This window comes from Dermacentor albipictus, chromosome 4 (assembly GCF_038994185.2).
Source record: "Dermacentor albipictus isolate Rhodes 1998 colony chromosome 4, USDA_Dalb.pri_finalv2, whole genome shotgun sequence".
NCBI classification, from domain to species: domain Eukaryota; kingdom Metazoa; phylum Arthropoda; class Arachnida; order Ixodida; family Ixodidae; genus Dermacentor; species Dermacentor albipictus.
In genome coordinates, this window is record NC_091824.1 from 103,804,055 (window position 1) to 103,826,991 (window position 22,937).

At 43.4% G+C, this 22,937-nt stretch overlaps 1 protein-coding gene across 1 annotated transcript in view; it reads right to left on the reverse strand.

Annotated features, from left to right (window-relative positions):
- ics (ras suppressor protein 1) overlaps positions 1-14,541 on the reverse strand; it is a 44,401-nt gene extending 29,860 nt beyond the window's left edge. Inside the window, exons 1-4 of the mRNA XM_070537289.1 lie at positions 14,339-14,541; positions 13,157-13,207; positions 10,395-10,462; positions 7,769-7,821 (exon numbers count right to left, since the gene is read on the reverse strand). Of these exons, the coding sequence (XP_070393390.1) occupies positions 7,769-7,821; positions 10,395-10,462; positions 13,157-13,207; positions 14,339-14,495 (329 nt within the window). The 5' untranslated portion in view covers positions 14,496-14,541. The remainder of the gene's footprint in view (positions 1-7,768; positions 7,822-10,394; positions 10,463-13,156; positions 13,208-14,338) is intronic.
- Positions 14,542-22,937: the final 8,396 nt, after the last annotated feature.

Consider the following 22,937-nt stretch of genomic DNA (forward strand, 5'->3'; position numbering starts at 1 on the left):
CGTGCTGATGTGACAAGCACAGCATGCACTAGTCCGTTCTAAGAGCCTGCTACGCCGGTCCTTTGGTCCTGGAGCTCTGCTGCAACCTCTTGGTTCACGACATTGGTGACCCGGATGTGATGACCTCGACTTTGACGTTCGCATGCACCGCCAAACTTTATTTGCACGATCTTTTGAAGTTTCGACCAAGAGAACTGACCTTTAGTGTCCACACTAGCGGCGTCGGTGGGAACTACAATATTAACATTGAAATAGTGCAAAGCACAAGGTTATTACCCTTCTTCAAATCCATGACACATGGAAATTGCCCTGCATACCACTTCACAAGAACATGTTAGTACATATGCTAGTCTGCTGTTGACCAGTAACAGTCACTGATAGCAAACAAAATTAACACTGCTCTCAAAGAACAACAAACCCGAAATGAAACTGTCAAGAACAAAACAGCATAAGAAAAAAAAGCAACTAACATGCACTCTACAACAAGGAAGACCAAACAGAAAAATTTAATTAGGGAAGCACGCATCCCCTAGGAGACCAGCGTACAGCTACTGGCTGAATCACATAAGCACCCACCCTCATCGAAAGACAATATTTAAAGTGATGTCACCAGTGAGTCAGCAGCAGCAGCAACTGATGACACACTAGAAATATAGAGACCACGCAGCACCCATGGAGGGCATGGCAATGCACGATGGTGCAAAGTACCAGTCACTTGGCAGTGGAACTAGGGAAGTTCACGTTAATGTTTAGGTAGCATGCATCCCATCAGCACTACCAGGTCAATTTTGCAATATATACATTGTGTGGTGATTCATTGTTCACTGCCTTTATTATTTGTGTGCCTGTCCTTGTGCGTTAGCACTGGCTTATACCACACTGATGGCACAAAGCCAGTGGGAACAGGAAATGACTGTGAATGAATGAATGAATGAATGTGTGGTTTTTATTGGCGCAAGGGCCAGGTATGGCCAAGGAGCACCACGCAATTGTTAGTGATTTCGCAGCGGAGTGATGGATTATATAAGGTTGATGTGACGTGGCTGTAAAGGGGCCTAAAAAATAGTCACCGTAAGGTGCATAAAATGTACATGTAATAAGATTATGGCGATGACGAATGACGATTACTATGAGCATTATGGTGCACTGCAAATAATGATACGATATAAAAGATATGTAAGATGCTGAAATTCACTAGAGCACCACTGCCTTGTTGGAGCCCTTGAGAAAGAAGGGAATGGAGGCATGTGCTATACAAATAAACTATCACAGCAGCATCCTCTGGAAAGAGGATGCGCTACGAATTTAATGGGCTGATAACATGTACAACAACATCATTTAAATAACCGAGGACTGCTTTGGTGTTGAAAAACGGTTCTTTACCAAGAAACACAGCTGGGTGACGAGGGACACAATAATGATACGCAAGTGGAAAATGTTTCTTTCTCTCAGGTTCGGCTTTCCGACACTCCAAGAGGACGTGGAGCACGGTCAGCCTTTCACCATATCGACCACAGGTTGGAGGTTCATTTCCCGTAAGCAGAAAATTGCGGGTACCAAATGTGTGCCTTATTCGGAGACAACAGAATAGGACATCTGTTCACCATGATTTCGTTGGGGAGAGCCGAAAACCTAACTGTGGCTTTATAACGTGCAGTTTATTATTTATTTCTGCATTCCACATGCGTTGCCAGTGTTTTCGCAGTTCCTTTCGTAAGAAATGCTTAAGATCTGTGACAGGGACCGCAGCCATAGAAATAATGGTTAGTGATGTGAGTGATGTGGCGATTTTATCAGCTAGTACATTACCCTCGATGCCTCTATGACCCAGCATATTACCCAGCATATTACATGTTTATGTGATAGATAAATATTGCATAAGAGAGAATAGAGCTCATTGAAGACAGGATTTGTATGCTTTTGTGAAGAAAAGAGTGCTTTTACAAGACTTTACAAGTCTGTGATTATGATTGCTCTGTCAAACTTTAGTTTATGTTTTACTGCAAATAGTACATACTGCATAGGCTTCTGCAGTGAAGATACTTGTTAGCGGGTTCAATACATCAGATTTAGAAAAAGAGGGACCAACAGCAGCATAAGATACACCAGCATGTGATTTTGACGCGTCTGTGTAGAATTCGGAGCAGGAGTACTTCGGTTGAAGTTCACGGAAATGCATAGCGATTTCGAAGTCAGGTGCATGCTTTATGACCTCTACAAAGGATACATCACAGTCTATCACCTGCCACTCCCAGGGCGGTAATAGCTTAGCTGGCAGCATTAGGCGATGTTCGAGAACTGGGACATTCATTTCTTCGCTAAGTGCTCTTGCGCGCAGTGACCAAGGGAGTCTCATAGAGGGCCTATTATGAAAAAGTGTTTCACAAGTCAAGTCGTTAACGGTTTTGAAACACGGATGTTCTTTATTAGAGCGCACTTTGAGAAAATAGGTGAAGCTGATGTATGTTCTCTGAAAATGGAGTGACCACTCATCTGACTCTACATACAGACTTTCGACAGGGCTTGTTCTAAATGCGCCAATGGCCGGGCGGATACCCAGATAATGAACGGGGTCCAACATCTATAGCGCGCTCGGTGCGGCAGAGTGATATACTACGGCACCATAATCTAATTGTGATCAAACTAGGCTCCTGTGAAAATTCAGTAAACACTTCCTGTCGCTACCCTATGTTGTGTGGGATAGGATTTTAAGTAAACTCATTGTTTTTAGACATTTTGCTTTAAGACATTTTATGTGTGAAATGAAAGTAAGCCTGGAGTCAAGTATAACACCTAGAAATTTGTGCTCTTTGCTGAAAGGAATTTGTTGTCTGCCCAGTTCTACACAAGAATCAGGAACCAGGCATCTCTTTCTTGTAAAGAAAACACAAGAGCTTTTTTGGGGGTTGCTTTTAATCCATTTTGGTCTGCCCACTTGGACACCTTGTTTAAGCCCTGCTGTACCTGTCTCTCACACACTGTAAGGTTGTATGATTTGAAACCTATTTGTATATCGTCTATGTAGACGGAATAAAAGATGGCCAGTGGTAGAGAAGCATGAAGTGTGTTCATCTTAACGATAAAGAGTGTGCCACTGAGCCTCCCTGGGTACACCAGTTTCTCGTATAAAAGTTCGTGATAATACGTTGCCGATTTTCACGCGGAAGATACGATACGACAAATAGCTTTCAATTATTTTCAGCGTATTTCCACAGATGCCCATTCCCGACAAGTCTCGCAAGGTCGCATAGCGCCATGTTGTGCCATACGCCTTCTCCATATTGAGGAATATCGATAGGAAAAACTGTCTGCGTACAAATGCATCCCGGATATATCCTTGAATGCACACAAGATTATTGGTTGTCGACCGCCCTTCTCTGAAGCCACACTGATAGGGATCAAGCATATTGTTGAGTTCAATGAAATGTACGAGTCTGTGATTATTCATTTTTTCAAAAAGCTTACACAGACAATTTGTAAGAGCTATCGGACGATAACTTGCCGCCAAGGAAGGGTCGTTACCCTGCTTCAGAACATGAACCACAATCGCTTCTTTCCATGTGGATGGAAAGTATCCCACAGCCCAAATAGTGTTGAAAAGTGTGAGTAGTGTAACTTTTGTGTCAGTATGTAAGTTTCTGATCATGTCATACATGACTCTGCCAGGTCCCGGTGCAGAGCTCTTGCATGTGTTCAAGGCAGCTCTCAACTCGGCAATACTGAAAGGACGGTTATGCGGTTCATTCTGCCTGCATTTACGCATGATTGGCTTACGTTCTTCTATTTACTTTATGTTTAAGGAAGGATTGAGAATAGCGGATTGAGCTCGACACACGCTCAAAGTGCTCCCCAAGAAAGTCTGCCTGCTCTTCTAAGGTATTCCTTTGACGTTCACCAGAGGCAACGGATTTATTTGCTGCCTTTTTAGCCTCCTTACGCCATTCCAAACTTTTGCCTGCTGTGCATACAAATTTATATCTGAAAGAAACCTCTCCCAGCTTTCTCTCTTCGCCTGACATCATATCTGCCTTCCGTTCGATTTTATGTGTATAAGTTCAATCAGATTTTCTGCATTCAGCGTTCTACGCAATATTCCCCATGCCTTATTCGGCCTCTTTCGCACATCTCTACTGTTTTCATTCGACCAGGAAACACGTTTTTTAAGTGAGCCACCACTTGCATGCAGGATAAACTTTTCGGCAGCATGAATAATAAAAGCGGTAGAATATGCGACAGCTTCATCTATACTAAAATTGTTTATAAAATCGGGTGTTAAATGAGTTGATTCCTTAAAATGCTCCCAGTCAGCCAATGCTAATTTCCAAATGGGAACATGGGGAGGGCTGTCATGCTGCGTTATTGAGTTTAAAGTTATAGGGAAGTGGTCACTACCAAAAGGATTATTCATCACATTCCATTCCAGATGAGGCAGAAAGGAAGCAGAGCCTATTGCTAGGTCTATGGATGAATATGAATTGTGTTGAATGCCGTAATATGTTGGCTCCTTCTTATTAAACAGGCAGGCACCAGATGTAAGGACGAAATTTTCAATGAGCCGCTCTCTTGCGTTGCAACGCGCGTCTCCCCACAAGTATGTAGGGTTCCGGGAACTGATTTATGAGGTTATATAAATCGGCTTTTTAGAAGTGATAGCTTGGGGATATATATATGGCACAGACAGTTACCAACTTATTGAAAAGAACCCCTATAATTGACACTGCCTCGAGGGGTGTCTGTAAGGCTACGTGGCGACAAGCTACGGACTTGTCTGCAAGGATTGCTACACCGCTGCCCGAGGTGTTAGCATCATGACGATTCTTGCGGAAGATGGTGTACTTGCAAAGAAAGTTTGTTTGTGTACATTTTATATGCGTCTCCTGAACAAACAGCAACTTTGGATTATGTTTGTGTAGGAGTTCTCTAATATCGTCAAGGTTATAGAGAAGTCCTCTAACATTCCACTGTAGTATTTGTGTATCCATTATGCTATTTGTGTGTTTAGTACTGTGTTTAAGAGACAAGGATTAGCTCACGGGCCCTTTGCAGGTGCCATGACGAGAGTTTTGTCTTTTTTGGAGCGGTCGAGAGATGCTCGCCGCTCCTTAGGCGCTGGTGGCGCCGTCTGGCTGGTTGTTGTGTCCATCGCCTCTTGCGAGGCACTGGACACTCGCTCTTCCGAGCGCTTTGTTTGACATGAAGGCCTCAGCACATTAGATGAGACCTTAGAGGCCACCTGCCCGGAGGTGGGTGGCCCCTTCTTCTGGGGTGGCGGAAGAGTACAAACTGTAGCCGCCGAAGGGCCGGATGGTGTCATCGCCGGCTCACTGTGTGTGGACCGGACAGCCGCCGGAGGCCGTTGTGGCACTGCCCCCTGATGCACCACATCGGCAAAGCTGCTCTTAGGCAGGTATGACACCCGCCTATGTGCCTCCTTGCAAGACATGTTTTCTTTGATTTTGATTGTGACAATTTCTTTTTCTTTTTTCCAGGATGGGCACGACCGTGAGTATGCGGCATGCTCCCCATCACAGTTCACACAGTGGAGAGTGTTCTCGCAAGATTCAGAGGTATGTTCATGGGCACTGCATTTCGTACAGGTTTGGCGGCTGTGGCAGCTCAGTGAACTGTGGCCAAAACGTTGGCATTTGAAACATCTGAGGGGATTTGGCACATATGGCCTAACATGAAGCTTGATGTACCCGGCCTCTACAGACTCTGGCAGAACAGCCGAATGTCAGCACCAGGTGCTTGGATTTTATTTCTTTGCTGTCACGCCTCATCTTAATTCTTTTGACATTTATAACATTCTCGCCACTAAAGCCCACCAAGAGTTCAGCCTCAGTGAGCTCCAGTAAGTCATCGTCTGAGACAACGCCCCGGGTTGTGTTCATCGTACGGTGCGCGGTTACAATTACTTGGGTTTCCCCAAATGACACTAGTTTTGGCAATTTCTCATACTGATTCTGATCGCGGAGCTCCAAGAGGAGATCACAGCTGGGCATCGTCGACGCTTTATGACCTGGACCAAACACTTCAGTCAGTGACTTGGAAACAAGGAAGGGTGAAATTGTTCTAACTGGTTTATCTGGTTTTTCAGAATCAATGACATGGAAACGTGGGAAGTTGTGGACTTGGCGACCAAAAAACTGGAAAACTTCATCGGTGCACCCTCTTCTCTGAGGGCGATCAGGGAGTGGTGGGAAGGAGCTATCCATAGAGGAATGTAGTTTTCGGCAATAACGCCAGCCACCCACCATGGAGCCCAACAAGAGGATGCTACAGGGACTGTAAAAACAGGTCCTGCAAACGCCAGCTGTACGTTATCCCTATAACCAAATATGAAATAACCTAGGTTGGCTATTCACACAAGGTTAACACTTGCTGCCTGGAAAAATTGGAAGGGAAGCCAAGGGAAGACAGGAAAGGTGTAAAGTGAGAGAAAGATGAAGGTTGGAGAGAGAGAGAGAGAGAGAGAGAGAGAGTAAACGGCAACTACCGATTTCCCCCGGGTGGGTCAGTCCGGGGGTGCCATCTATGTGAAGCAGAGGCCAAAGAGGTGTGTTGCCTCCACCGGGGGGCCTAAAAGGTCTGAACACCCGGCATCGGCTCAACCCCCAGGATCCCCCTTTCCCCAGACACGGCTAAGCTGCGCATGGCTACACGCGGGAGGGGCCCACCCTCGTGTGCTCAACTATGTGGTGTCGCAACACACCAAACGCCTGCTGATGCAGACACCCCTGCGGGGGGGGGGGGGGGGGGGGGCAATGACTGTGAAGGACAAAACATCGATCCGGACAGGTCTCTCAAGCTTTCCTAGACACTTGTCAGCCATGCAATATCTTGATGATGCATACAGCATTCCAGTAAGCTGGGAGACCCGAAGAGTAAGACAATATTGCAAGCATATACTGTACATACTCGCGCAATGGCCGCAGATATTTTTTTCCGAGATCTTGTGGTGAAAATCGGGAGTGCGGCCATTACGCTGAGAAATACATTTTTTTTTTTTTCATAAATATTTTCAGCAGTACTTGCCACTATTGAACTACAGTACTCGGTTGTACTAGCTCTGGCCATTCTTGTCTATTCCCGTAGCGTGTCACCTGCCGGTTGGAATAAATGGTGACGCCCCACAGACCAGCGACAACAGCCTCGGAGGCCGGCACTAAATCTCGGAGGCTGTTCTTGTGCTACCTGGAGGTGCCAAAAAACTCGGCACGGCTGCCTTGGTTTGCCACCGATTAAAAGAAAAATGCTTCGGAATCCTTGCACCGCACAACCTTCTCAAAAATCAAGGGTTCGGCTTATACAAGGGTAATTTCTCAATATATTTCTAACATTTTTTTTTACAAAGTTCTGGGTGTGGCTTTCACACGGATGCGGCCAATGCACGAGTATATATGGTAGCATTTGTCAAAACCGATCATGTGTAGATTTTAAAGCTTTTTAATAAGTAGTATGTTAATGCCCCAAAGCTGTACTACACCTTATGATGCAGAGTGGAGGGAACCATACAAATCTTGACTGGCTGAGGTTCTTTATGTGACCTAAATATAAATACACAAGTACCTTAGCTTTCAACTATTGGAATGTTGTCACCATAACCACTGCGACAAGGTAAGTTAGCTGTCTTAGAATCTATAAAGTTTGCGCAATCTTGCAAAACATTTAAACATATTTTTCTGAATGTTCATGTAATACGTACTGGGAAAGTGCGACAAGGGAAAGCTCAATACCGGAAGTATGCATACTTATTACAGCTACTCACGCCAAGTTCAGGATCTTGAGTTTTGGCATCGTAGAGATTGATGAGGGCAACTCCTGCATGCAATGAGTGGAAATGTCAAATCACAGCAAGCGCTCCATGAGGCAGTGCACATTACAACTTTATTATCACAATCCCACCTGTCGCCATTTGCTAAAATGTAACATTTCTATTTTCAATGACTCACCTAGGTGCACAACAAAAATTCATGCTGTATAAAGGCAAAATAAAATTATCTCCCTCCTACAAGAAAATTCTGAAGGTCACTTTCTCTGGAGCTGATGCAGTACTGCAATGATAAATCACGCTCACCTGTGCGATAACATCTCTGAAACAGTTTTCACTCAACTTCATAATTCAACCGAAATCTCACTATAGTAATGAATATGGATATGAAAATTTCTTGAATATCTCAAAGTAAATCAGAAAATACTTTTTCTGATGTTAGCATGTAAAGAATATGTGCTTAAACAAATATCAGATAAACCAAAGATATTTTCTTGTCAGATGTGATTTCCTAAGAACGAGGTTCAGTTGTATAACAAGTTGTTTTTGTTGATAAAGAATGTACCATTTTCTTACGTCATATAAAACACAACGCTGGCTTTTCAGTAAGTTTTACTGCTTTTGATTCCACCGGATACTTCAGTTTGTTTAGAATGCTGCAGTAGGTCCAAGGAGGAGAAGATGTGGTAACAACATATCAAAAAGTGGCAACATAACAGCAACACCAACCAAAAGAAGAAAAACAATCTACCTTTCAGTTCACACAGAAGCGTCGTCCACAATCTACGAAAATGGCGATGCAATCTGTTTATGGCGACACTAAAGAGGACTATTAAGTTAAGCTGTATTAGTAAATTGCAGTTCTGCAATAGCAATGCTGCCACTGCTATCATGAAAGGAGGCCTGTTGCATGCAGGAAAGATACAAGAACAAAAGATGCATGGTGATGACATCATATTCCCACACCAGCTCACGAAGTATGACGGCATCTACTTAGGTATAGTTATTGGTAAAGAAGGACTACATCGCATTAAGGAAATTGATGAATCAACCTAGCAAGCTTTTAGAATTTTTCTTGCACCAAAAGCCCATGTACAATAATAATACTAAAAATAATAATAGTAATAATAATAATAATAACAATACCTTGTACCATCAAATCTGTGACATCACATCGATACACTAATGCCATGGTTTCAGCACAAAATTCAAGATGGGGAAGAACGGCCTTCGTTTTCTTCAGTAATAATCAACCCTTTCCAGCAAGGTGAATTAGAATGGTTTCAAAAGCAAGGAAGCTAAAAGTCTAAGCCGACCTAGTGTCACTAGTTAGCGTGTCTTTAAATAGGTTTCAGCATACATTACAGGCAACGGAGGTGAACAAAGGAAGCTAAGGCATGTACATCAACTATGCCCAGTATCCCCAGATGATGAAATGGATAGCTTCTCAGGTAATACTAAACACTACAAAAGCTTCCCATTTTTCTGTTGGTCTTCTGCACTTCTTTTATAACCTAACTGAAGTGCAGCCAGATAGTTTAGACTTAGTATAAAAACACTGGATGTGTCAAAACGTTTTTAACAGCTCAAAAATGTATCTCTCTTAAAGCTAGGATGAGCTGCAGAGTGTACAAAGATAAGCAAATCAGTTTTGCACAAATATGCAAGCTGGACGAAGTTTTGAGAAATCCCCTGAAAAGTTTTCTGCACATTTATGAAAACACCACTGCTTGCCTGCCTCCCACTTCTTTCCATGCTTTCAACTTTCCTTCCAGCTACATGAAAACTCAGGTGCTTTCAGCCACAAAAGGCAGTTCCCATGCCTCAGCATAGGTGCTGCAGTACCCGTACAATCAATTCTATACCCCTATCACTTTGGAAATCATCAAGAATGACAACTCATTGTGTATTATTCATGTCATTTTTCTGCCATCTATCAAGAAAATTCACTTAGGAATGATTAGAAGTTGAAAGGCTGACAAGATGAATGCTTGTCCAAAAGGTTCTGTCACCACGTTTGCTGATATAGGTAGTCAACTGCCACATGCTGGAAAGAGTATCTTAAATGTTCAGCCACCTAGATCAACACGATGAGGAAATGCAAGGATTGCACATGGTGGACATCTGATGAATAGTGTAAACTAAGGCAATTCGGAAAGGTGATATGAGAGAAAGAAAATTTTTTTCCAGAGACTGCATGCAGATACATTTCCAATGTTACTAACCTTTTGTAACAATATGTTTCTTTACGCACAGACTAAAACTTCCTGCAATCTTCACTAATAAATTACACTAATATAGCCCATACCAAGTACATAAAAAATTGACATGTGGCCCTAATGCTGTTAAACTTCATCAACTTACCAGCACGGATAAACAGCTACTGGCAGAGAAAACAGAATTGTTTCCACAAGAATATCTAGTGCACTGGCACTAATGGCAGCCTCATTCACATGTCATTATAATAGATAAATATTAATAACTAGCAATAAATTACATTATTTTAATGGCACAATAGTACCGACGAGAATGGCGAAGCTATTAATATTTGTTCACCCACATAGGACATGCTAGATTCCTCTATCCTTAGCATGGCAGATGTAGAGCTTGCAAATCAACTTACCACAATTTGGTTGTTGCATAGTGTCAGAATTTCCAAGTTGTACAAATTTGCTATGCTCGCAGGAACAACTGCAAACAAGATTTGAAGCTTTCACCAACACATAAAGCTATTAACATTCGAAATGTTCAACATAATGGAGCAAATTGTGAGCCCATGTTTTTACACTGGTGCGTAACATGCATATGTCAAGATTACAAGTGTCATTGATAAAATAATCTCATGCAAATGCATACCAAATGCAAACTGCATTTTAATGATCTAATCCTTGCTTCACATCCAATTTAAACACATATCCCAGTCTCAGAAAAGCAAGGAAATGCACCTAGCTCATCTACACACAGTCAGCAGCATTACAAGTAACACTATGGTATTGATTACGCAACACACCATGATGTGTCAATAGGATGCCCCACCACCACAATGTACATGAATGTACATCGTGTTTTTCAGTTGAGAAAGTTCAGCAATGTCCAAAGAAACTGATATCTTTTTTTTCCCTCGAGAAATAATGCTAACATGAAGGTTTTACAGCTTTAAAACACTGTTTTAGAAATTTACAAACAGTTTTACAGTTTTAAATGCCCATATACCATGTCATACAACTCCTCATTATCATATTTTTATATCATTACTAGTGCACCATCAAGCTGCGTTTTCCAGTATTTTCATAGAAGGCCATCTCAGCAATTGCCACGAAAAGACGATATGAACTACGAAATGTTTGCTTTTGCTGATCTTCTTTGCACACGCAGTGTTGCTAGCGGGTGTAGCAGCCAATACTATCTGCAAGTAGGTCTGGTGCTTGTGTACAATACATGGCACTACATTCACTAATCAGTCAGTTCATGCACGCTTGTTTTTTACCTTCCTATTCGTATAAGGCAGCATTGAACACACTACGCAACACACTAAGCACAACATGATGCCGATTTTTATGTAGGAAGGTATTAAAAAAAATTTAATTATGGGGTTTTACATGCCAAAACCACTTTCTGATTATGAGGCATGCCGTAGTGGGGGACTCAGGAAATTTCAACCACCTGGGGTTCTTTAACATGCGCTTAAATCTAAGTACACGGGTGTTTTCGCATTTCACCCCCATTGAAAATGTAGGAGGGTATCACGGAACAAAAACAGAAGACACTGAACCTGCTATGAACAGAGGTCACAAAAGCAAACAATGACTAACAACCTGGCACCTTCAATGTCAAATCCACTGCCTCTACAAATAAGACTTAACATAGACTAAAGCTGTCCTGGAATTAAAAGCTGCAGGGATGACAAAATCATCACCTGTATGGTATTGACTTTAAAAGCAAGTAGCTGGGGCAGCTGTCATCCTGGTATTCATGATGACTGCCTGTGAAAGCCCAATGAGCAGAGAAACAAGGTGGCAAGCAGTTCCTGCCACCAGTCCACCCACCACCCAACCACAACTTCTAAGCCACATCAAACCTCAGCTTAAAGGTACAATATAGTTTTACAGTGATTAGCATTCTTAGGATACTTCATGCACTTTCCAGGGGCTGAGTGTCTGTGTATCTACCTATCCCTCCAACCGTTTTCCCACCAACCTGGTTCACTGGGCAGTCCTTGTCAAATGGGTAGCGCGTTGGGCTGCTGTGCTGAGGGAACAGGGTTCAAAACCAACCGTTGGACTAACATGGGTCACGAGTACGTCGCAGTGTGTACCTATGTGCCACTCTTCAAGTGAACCACTTTGACGTTGATATGGGCCACTAGGGATGTGTCACTGGGCGTGTGACACCGAATACGTACTACTCCTCAATGAACTTCTTTGACACTTACTTGGAGCACCGAGCATGTGCCACTCAATTTGTGCTGCTCTTCGATACCATAGCGGCTGCACCTCGGTCAAGGCAGCGCCATGATCGCTGCAGCAGAAACTGCAGGCTCGCACTTGCGTTCACTGGCGCTCCAGGCAAGTGCTCATGCAGTTATACAATTTAGTTTTCGTCTGGGCCTGATGTCCCTTCTCTGTGCTCCGCTCCATCTAAGGCCCCAGACTAGCAGGCTCGTACTACAACACCAATTGGGGTCACTAGATATGGCCCACTGGATATGCGCCCGTAGGCATGTGCCGCCCTTCAATCGACATTTTTGATGCTAACTTGGGTGACTCGGTACGTGCTACTCGCCATGTGCCACTCTACAATGACAAAAATTAAGCCTTTAAATATCTCCAATGCTCAGCAGAATCGAACTCGCAGACATTACGATGGTATTGCTAGACGGGCGCAGTGTATGCAGTGAAGTACAATAGAAGAGACCAGCTACGTACACATTTCGGCATTGGCCATAAGGTGTGCCGCTACATTGCTTCAATGCTAATGGTTGACATTCATCGTGAGGTGGGTTCAGTGGGATTTTTACTGTTTATATCACAGTACCAGACCATGTTTTCAGGCTGTTGCAAGAAGTGTTGCCATTTTTTTAGCACCTTCAAGCAGGTGTTACACAAGCTCACAACAGTGCAGCACAGATTATGGTACCACACAGGGAGCTTTAACTAAATGGATATATGGTGGCAGGCAAACAGATATATGGTATTGTGACATTTCAATGAGGCAATTACTTACCACATATTAATGCATGTAACACAAGGCGTAAGTTGAAACAATTTCAGCATGCAATACAATGCTCACAAATGCCACGTAAGTTAATCACTGCACATATCTTGGGAAGCCAAGCTTAGTCATGTTCACAACATAGCCAATATTATTTTTTCTAGGCCCACTTACCTCTGATTTTGTTGTGGCTCAATGTCAACCTTGTCAAATTTGGCAAAGAGACTGAAAAACAGATTAATATAATGTCTGTCCTTAGAAAACAAATAGAAAGCAATACAGATTCGAAAAATAGATCTGAATAAAAAAATAACACATCTCTTCACTACTTAAGAACATGAACAGGTTATGCAATGAGAACTCATAAACACGCGAATTACGGGAATATATAACGTTCCCAGTGATCACTGCAATCTCAAGTCAAACATGACACTGCAAGAGAGAATATCATGCACACTTTTTACAACGCGTCTGCGTGACCCATAACTTTGTATCACACAAAGCGCCATGCGAATATCGCATAACGAACGGTTTTGCGATTGCGAAACAGGGCGTGTGAAAACATTGAACGCGGTGCTGCATTTGGAAAACGCTAGCTTTCCTTTCATGAGTGAAAGCGAGCGTCTTGCAATATTATGTTCACAGAGTAACCACATTAACGACGCGCAGTGTCATAATGGCAATGATCGAAACAAATCTATCTGTGTAATGACGTATTAGCAGCAATAAACTAGCGCTTGGCGACGTTGACACACATGCATACGTTGTTCAAATCAGGCTTGAGCGTTACAAAAATCGCATTTCTCGACGAAAAACTGAAAGCTTCTTAAGCTATGCGTAAAAATCAATGTGGGATAAAAATAAATTTGGTGATGTTCGTCATGGAGCAAGTAGTAGTGGATACAACGTGAACAAGACGACACAGATCGGTGGCCTTAACAGGCGACACAAATTGTTTGACTAATTATGCAACTTTCAGCAATTTTATTAGACTCAATGAACAGCTCGACGGCTGCACTGTGGAGGAGACGCGAGACTGAACTTAGTCGGCTACGCCCAGGTCATGCCCATGCGTTGCTTTGTTTACTTTCTGTTTCCAAGAGCGTCCGTGTTTCACCCTGACAGCGCTGAACCACAAGTGGACAGACTTTATAAACACTCGAGAGCACTTCTACAGCTCATGTTGCGCTACGCATCATCACAACGACGCGATACACCGCAACATGTAAACCCCATATACGTGAATCAACCCCCGCAGATGTGACATCACAACCGGTTTAAAAATACGGCGGCCGCGCCAAATTTGGAAAAGGGGTCAAAAACAGAGGAGTACGCCTTCGTAGAGCCGCAACTCACACAGTCCGGGTATCTCTTCGATGGACGTGATTCCTCGGTCGACCAGGTCGAGCTCGGGGTTGTTTTGTTCCCGGGCTTCGTCTACCACTTTCTTCACCTTGGCCATTTTGTTAAAATCCAGGCAATTACAGGAAGTGTGCTTGGTGTCGTGCTCCATCCTGCCTGTTCGACTTCCGGACGTCGACTCACTGCAGGTTCGCCCGCGAGACGCTGGGTGCCGCCACGGTCGCTATGCGCGCGCGCGTCCCACGCACGACGCCCCGGCCTGGCCGCATGCCCACGCGAACAGCGCGAAGGTCGAACAAAAGTGAACGAAGGCACCGGCATCTACAAATGCAAAAACGCTCACAAAAGGCCTCTGATCTGCTTTCCCAACTTTCAGGTGTCGCTACTGCCTCGTCAGAGCATGAGTTTTGTCCACAAAGGACTAGTTTCGCTGTAAGCGATATTCCTTATACAACTACAACCATGCTGTCCTATGCAGTTTGGCTCTTTATTTTATTTTGTTATATGTAAATAAGAAACAGGAGACTGCAAGCTAGGAATATTTTTTTTGTATGTGTAGTGCTCCATAGTAAGCGGATCAATCTAGCTCCAGAGAAAAATATTTTCTCCTTCGCCAACGTAGTCCCTTAGGACCAATTAAAGTTTCTTGTCTGTCTGTCCTTCGTGATTGCTGCACACGTACGTAATTATAGTGGCGCAGCCAAATGACCTTTTCAAGGAAGGAAGGGCAAGCACTACAGGCCGGCTACCCTACCTGCGACATATAAGCTTGCGTAAAGGGCACCTAGTGGAGCCTAATCTCCCAGCTTGCAACTGGTCAGATTGCGCCAATCAAACTGAAAAATTTATTTCGGCGTGGTAAGGAAATGGTAAAAAAAAATGGCCTAAGACAACGATATTGTTCTAATCACTAATGGATCCATGACCCCACAAATTCCATATCTATCCAGGACGCACAAGTTGGCTACTAGCTAACTTGATACAGCTTGAGCAGGAAGAAGAAGCCAGAGCTATGTCAAGCTATAGTTAAGATATATTAAAGATGGCTAACACTTGATTTCTCTAAGCTATACTTCCTAGCCATTGTGAAGACGCTTAGTTAGAAAAAATATGCCAAAAATTTCAACGCCATGGCTAGCACTTGATGTTTCCAAGCCATACGCTTTTAGCCATTGTGAAGACAATTACTATGAAAAGGTGTCAAAATTTAAAAAAAAAATTGCCAGGGAGGATCCAGGGCAGCCTCAACGAAGTGGAGGAAGGGGGAAGGGCGAGCGAAATGGTCAATTTTGAAAGCGGGGAATTTGCCGGCATGCTTCGGAAAAGGTGAGGGGGTAGTTGCGTTGGTAGGGCATATGAAACCCCTTGCAGCGTAATCGGCACCACAAATGGAGCGCGCGCGCGCGTGTGTGCGTGTGCGTGCGTGCGTGTGTGTGTGTGCGTGCGTGTGTGTGTGTGTGTGTGTGTGTGTGTGTGTGTGTGTGTGTGTGTGTGTGTGTGTGTGTGTGTGTGTGTGTGTGTGTGTGTGTGTGTGTGTGTGTGTGTTTTGACAACTGTATAGTTCTTGCAGCCATGATTTGATCAAAATAAGTATTTTGGTTACTGGAAAGATTTCTTCAAGAGAGCATTGTGAATGCACCTTTGCTGCCTTTTGGGCTTTCAATTTTGTCCAATTCTTAGCCTGTTCTTTCTCTGTGCTGTTGGCTTTATTATTATTATTATTATTATTATTATTATTATTATTATTATTATTATTATTATTATTATTATTATTATTATTATTATTATTATTATTATTATTATTATTATTGCCATCTTACAATCTTCGTACATCAGAAGTCAGGCCGGTCAAAGCCAAGGAAGTGGCTTGCGTGACTTGGCCCGGCCCGTCGACCAACAAAAACGAAATGGCAGCATGTACAGCCATGAAAAGCTGGTGAAGCTCATCACAACAACAAAATGAAACAGACTCTGCTAAAATAAGTGACGACAGAAATACAAGAAACGAGAAAAAGGCAGCAGTATGTAGTTGCCTTGAACAATTTTTCAAGTTTCGTTTCGTGGTTGCAGTAAATATATGATCAGATAGGTCATTGAATATTCTTGGGACATAAGCATACCTACTAGCTTTACCAAGTCTTGTGTTGCAGTAGGCTACTATAAAACGCATGTTTCCCGTAGGGCACGGCGAGTAATATATTCCTGTTTGAAATCGGAGTTCCAAAAATATCTTACCACAACCATTTAAGAGAACAAAGCTCTAAATGTCGAAAGAACCAGACGTATAAACAAGTTCACATTGTCAGCCGAGGAAGAGTTATACGTAATAGACTTCAGCATACTTTTTAGAATTCTGTCAATTCGACAGAGCCATCGAGATGAGCAAAACCCGAACAATGTAATGCCATAACGTAAGACACTGTATGCTAAAGCGTGCGGGATAGTGATTTTTACAGGCATCGGAACAATGAATTTAATGTTGAAAAGCAGTGATGAAACACTTCTGAGCCTGCCGCAAATATATGCCATGTGATCATTACGTGAGAGGTCACTGTCAAATAAAACACCAAGGTATTTAATAGAGTTTACATATTCTACGCGAGCACACTGACATGATTGGCAATTAGGACAGTGCGGAAACAGTGGTAAACTTGTAACAGTTGTTTTAAGTGGATTTATAAAACAGCATTTTTTTATTGTTTATTGTCAAACAGTTGTTAGTAAACCAGGCTATTGCATCGTACACACTCTCTTGAAGTAATGCAACTGCTTTTGAGCAACAGACATGTTTTATGAAAAGGACAGTGTCATATGCATACTGAAAGATCTTGCACTTTGATGTAGCTGACGAAAAGTCATTTATAAACATGTTAAAAAGAGAAGACGAAATAGAGTTCTGAGCCACTCCAGCTTTCAGAGGTAATTTGCCATTGATTAATAACTGGTTGTCTAGAGATATCACGTGCGAGCGGCCTTACAAATAGTTTTTCAGGAACTGTAAAAGGGCCCCCTGAAACCATGCAGGTATAGTTTTTTAAGCAGGAACTCGCGTTTAGCAGTATCAAATGCTTTAGAAGTATCGAGAAACAATGCACATGCAAACATGTTTTGTTCTAAACCTGTGTTTAATTCGTCTGAAAATTCCTCGAGTAGAGCAATGGTGCCGACAAAACCAAACTTATGGCTTGATATGACTGAAAACTTATCTATAAATGAAGTAATGATTTCTAAGAAAATGTTTTCTATTATTTGTGACATGATAGGCAAGATCGAAATAGGTCGTTAACTGTCCACATTACCTTTCTTTTGTCCTTTAAATAATGGCATTACAATGGCCATTTTCAATTCCGCCGGCAGTGTAGCTGTCTCTAGGAATCCATTAAGTATTTCGGAAGAATAGGAAGGATAGTGCGTTGAAGTTTCGTTGGAGCAAAGATACCGATAACCGCCTATACCGGCTCGCTTATGTCGCCTAAACACAACAACAACAACAACAATAATAATAATAATAATCATAATCATAGTATGAAATATTTGAATTACCATTTTAACTAATTCAATTTCATTTTTGTTGCAATCGATAATTAAGAATTCCAAGTTTTTTGTAAAGAAGTTGCATTTACTAAGGACCCACTGTATTAGTCATATATGTAGCAACCACACAGAAGCACATTTGTATTTATGAAATAAACTGAATTTTTTCCCTACTTCTTAAGCATCTATGAGCCATTACGGTGGGTTGGTTGTGTCTAGGTAGAGACAGTAAACAGCCTTTCTGCATGCTGTTTTATCTTGCTTTATGCGAACCCTCTACACACTTGCACTAAGTTCTGCTGCCATTAATGCTGCATGCAACCGTTTATAGTGCGATTTGACTGAGGTTATAGTGTTATTTATTATCTGTATTTGCTTGTGGAAATGGTATGTGAGGCTGTTGCGTATGGATCCACGCATTTTCATACCAGTAAATGTCTACTGGCACATAAGGTGCAAATACCGTGCAATCTACTCATGGCCTGAGGAACGAAGGAAAGAGAATCGTACATTTGTTGCAATATTTCAGATAGACATGTTTATTGAATGCACTGCTACAGCAGGCATGCCCAGTATAGCGTGCTAATACTGATTCACTCCTGTCACAAACAATGGTTCTTTCTAACTCTGAAAATCTAGAACAACTTACACTGCTCGAACATTGAGAATGGCTGAACGATATGAGTGGACTGCCATGTTTTATGTGCACTAAGTGTGTGCTTAGACTGAATTGCAACGCTTGTTTAAGCTGCATCTCAAATTTCTAAACCCAAAGGGACATAATGAAATGTTGTTTTTATACAATACATGCGTAGTGGCAAATATCAGACTTAGTATGAAAACCCCCAATAATATTTTATTACCAATTATGGTACACATTAAGGTTGTTGAGGCGATGTGATCACTAGAAATGCTTATACTTGCACGAGCTTAGGCAAAAACAGTTGTCTTGCAGTTTAAAAGGAAGGTGTGAGAGAACAATATATACAGCACGAATACGTTTCTTTGTGAACGTTGGCTTAACTATTTCGGTACTGGTGCTATGCACTGACAAAAATATTTTGTTGCACTGTATTTATTACTTTTTAAATGATTATCAGTTTAGTACTTGTGTGATATTACAGTAGCATGAAATCAAGGGCTTGACAGTAGCTCACCTGGTTGGGAATTAACTTGGCGCAAAAAATACACTGATCACAGGTAAGTAAAAATTTTACTGTGGTTGTTGTCTTGCTTGTGCTTTTGTAGTGACATATAAAATAAGAATTCAGCCTTGCAGGATCGTAAGCACAATAAGTAGAGCGAACTACAGCACATGCGAAGCTGAAACAAGCCTGAACATTGAATGTCTACACGCCCGCAGCTACAGCAGTGCTTACCAACATGGCTACTAGACGTAAGTGGAGGGCGGATTGGCTGAGCAACCAGCTGACTTGTAGGGTCCAGCTCTACAGTACAGCTTACAAAAGACGGCTACTAGCTACATCAAGCTAGAAGGTAGACGTCTACTAGCTAGCTGCGTGCTTCCTTGGTGTAGACTGCCCTGCATGCTCCGTTTCTATTCAGCCTAGGGGTGTGCGAATATTCGAAATTTCGAATACGAATCGAATATTTTCTTTATTCGAAGCGTTTTCGATTCGAGAAATGCATATTCGGAAATTCCCGAATATTAGAAGATGGCCCAATAACGGTAGAAACGGCGAATATTCTGACAGGCGGAATAATTGAACAAGTAACGAATTATATGCTTGCTCCGCATTCTCCTCAGAACATGTTTATTCATTGAGAACTTCGCATGACTGGCTCATTATTTGTATGCTCTGTTTCAGTCTATTTGCATGACGCCCGTGAGACACGATCAGTTTCAGTTTATTTTTACCAAACTTTATTCTATGGCTCTTTCCTAACCATATATGATGTCCTTTAAGGCTCTGTAACTATATGCGATGAAATATGTATCCCCAAAGTGTTACCTGGACAATCTTTAGATGACTGGAAATTAAAAAGAAATAAATATGTCCGAGGAGAACGTTGCATCGCCATCGACGACTCCCGCCTTGTGTTCCCACTTTTCTCATGTAATCGCCGGCTCTCTGCTACCTGCTGCGCTTCTTCTTCTTGAGACAAACGCAAAACACGCTAACTTCGCCACTGCGCTATTTGCAACTATCTCAGTGCTGATACAGCCCCCGATGAGGCGTGTTCTCCAAGAATGGCATCAACTGCAGATGATGAGACACTGAGCAAGCAAGAAAAGAAAGCCGGAAGAAGTCTCCTTTGGCGGCACTACACAAAGCTCTCGCCGTCGACAGCTCGGTGCAAGTCGTGCGAACATACTCTTGAAATACCAACGGGAATGACCACTACTATTCAAAATCAGATGAAGCAGCACCTTTTGTTGATGGAAGAGTACAAAAAAGAGGCCACTGCAAATCCTCCGTTGAAGAATCAACCGACACTGGACGATATACTTCAGCAGAGACAGCAGTCATTGTCTCAGAAGAAAGAAAACGCACTTCACCAGAATGTGGCAGCCATTCATTTCTTCACCATTTCTGCCACATCAGTTTAAAGCACTGGTCGAAGCAGCTGTAGAGTCGTGCTACAGTCAGCCATCTCGAACGAAATTGTCGCGTGTGCTCGTCCCGCGCATGTACAACGACACAACAGCAAAGGTACGACACGAGCTGCGAAAAGTACTTGAACATGGAACAAGCACTCTCGCTATTACGAGCGATATCTGGACGTCGCGTGCCAACGAGGGGTTTGTAAGCCTCACGTGTCATTTTCCTGCGGTGAAGTTCAACATGAAAAAGTCGACTTTGAACACGCGACATATGCCGGAGAGTCACACGGCTGAGAACATAGCTGCGTCATTGGAGCAGCTATGCACCGACTGGGAGATACCAATCGACTGCGTGAAGAACATCGTGACGAACAGCGGCCGCAATATCCAAGTGGCCGCAATATCCGAGCGGCTGCAATATCCGAGCGGCTGCCAGGAGACTGCCTTGGCTCCAGCGAGCCTGCTTTGCGCACACTTTGCAAATGAAGCCATCAAAACTTTATGGAACACACCCAGCCTAAAGCATACACGTCTACACCGACTGGACCCATCCCTTCGACTTCGACCCCCGCCTAGACTCTCTCGACTCGAAACAGCAGTACTTTGCCGACTGTGGCTTGGTGTCGCCTATACAAGATCCTTCGCCTTCCGAGTCGGTATGGATGACAGCGCGGCTTGCAGACACTGCGGCGGCGAAGAGACTATCGAACACGTGCTTTGCCACTGTCCTCGATACAGCGAGCACCGGCTGTCACTAGCGACCGCGTTGGCGCGCCTTGACGACAGGCCACTTTCAGAACAGTCAGTTTTGGAATGCCGACGTGAACTGTCGTCGCAGCAAAAGTCGGTCAAGGCTCTGTTGACTTTTCTACGTGACAGTGGCCTATTAGAAAGACTCTAATGACCCCATTTCGTCCCTTCTCATATTTTTTTTCTCATGCTTTCATTTTTGTCACGCTCTTCTTTCCGTCTTTATTTCCCCTTTCCCTTCCCCTAGCGCAGGGTAGCAAACCGGACGTTTTAAGTCTGGTTAACCTCCCTGCCTTCCTTTCATTTGCATCTCTCTCTCTCTCTGCACCTAGTGATCAGCAATGAAAAGTCGTGTACTACGGCAATCAACACACTCTGCAAGAAGGCTAAAGCGATTGTAGGGAACTACAAGCATAGCCCTAGTGCACACAAAAGACTGATCGATCTACAGACGTAGCTGAACAAAGACGTGCTCTATGTTGTGTAGGATGTTGACACAAGATGGAACAGTCAGTACGTCATCCTCTCAAGGCTCCTTGGACTTGAACTCACCTTTTCGGACACGAGCTTAGATACCTTTAACTCTGCAAAGTGAAGAGACGCAGTGGAGTTTTTGGAGGCATCGAAGACCTTATTTGACGCAACTGTGATCTTAAGTGCTGAAAAGTACCCCTCATTGTCCTGTCAAATTCCAATTATTTTTGGAATGCTGCATTGCCTCGAAGATTGCAAAGGCAACTCAGCGTTTGCTAACAATCTCGCAAAATCTGTCAAGACTCGTTTCGCTGAGTTCCTTACTCCAAACAAAGGGACGCCTCAAGGGTCGGTCATCTCCCCCACGCTTTTCAACATAGCAATGATTGGCTTGGCAAAACAGTTAAAAGAAATCGACGGCATACACCATGCCATGTATGCCGACGACATCACCATCTGGGTTAACACAGGCTCGCTCAGACAGAAAGAAGAGAAGTTACAAGAGGCAGCCACCTGCGTAGAGGACTACGTCAGAGCAAGAGGGCTAGCCTGCTCCACTGAGAAGTCCGAGCTCCTGAGAGTTTGGAAAGGAAAGCAAAACCGCACAGTCCCCACCAGCGACGAGTTAAAGCTCAACGTCTACCTCGAGGGCAAGCCGATACCGGAAAAGACGCTCATCAGAATCCTGGGGATGTGGATACAGTCAAACCAACGCTGCACCCACACCCTCGCCCTACTCAAGGCATCCACCCTACAAGTGGCCCGCATGATCACGCGCATCTCACACAGACGCCACGGCATGCGAGAGGAGGACACACTCAAGCTGGTCACAAGCTTGGTTGTCAGCCGAGTGGCATACAGCCTCCCATACTACAATCCCATCAAGAGCGAGGTACAACAGGCGGACGCGATTCTACGCACAGCCTACAAAACCGCACTCCACCTTCCCCAGAACACCTCAACCGAAAAGTTCCTAGCCTTAGGACTACACAACGCCTTCGACGAATTGAAAGAGGCGCAACTAGTCTCCCAACAACGCAGACTACAGCAGACCCCATCTGGCAGGGAGCTCCTGAAGAAACTAGGCTGCGCCGATCAACTGCAAGAGATCCAGAGGACCGAAACAATTCCGGACGAGTATCGCAACACTCTAAAAGTAGCACCCATACCCCGGAACATGGATCCCAACCTCCACAAAGCACGCAGAGAAGCGAGGGCTGAATACCTACAAAAAACACTAGCACCCCAAGAAACGACGGTATATGTGGA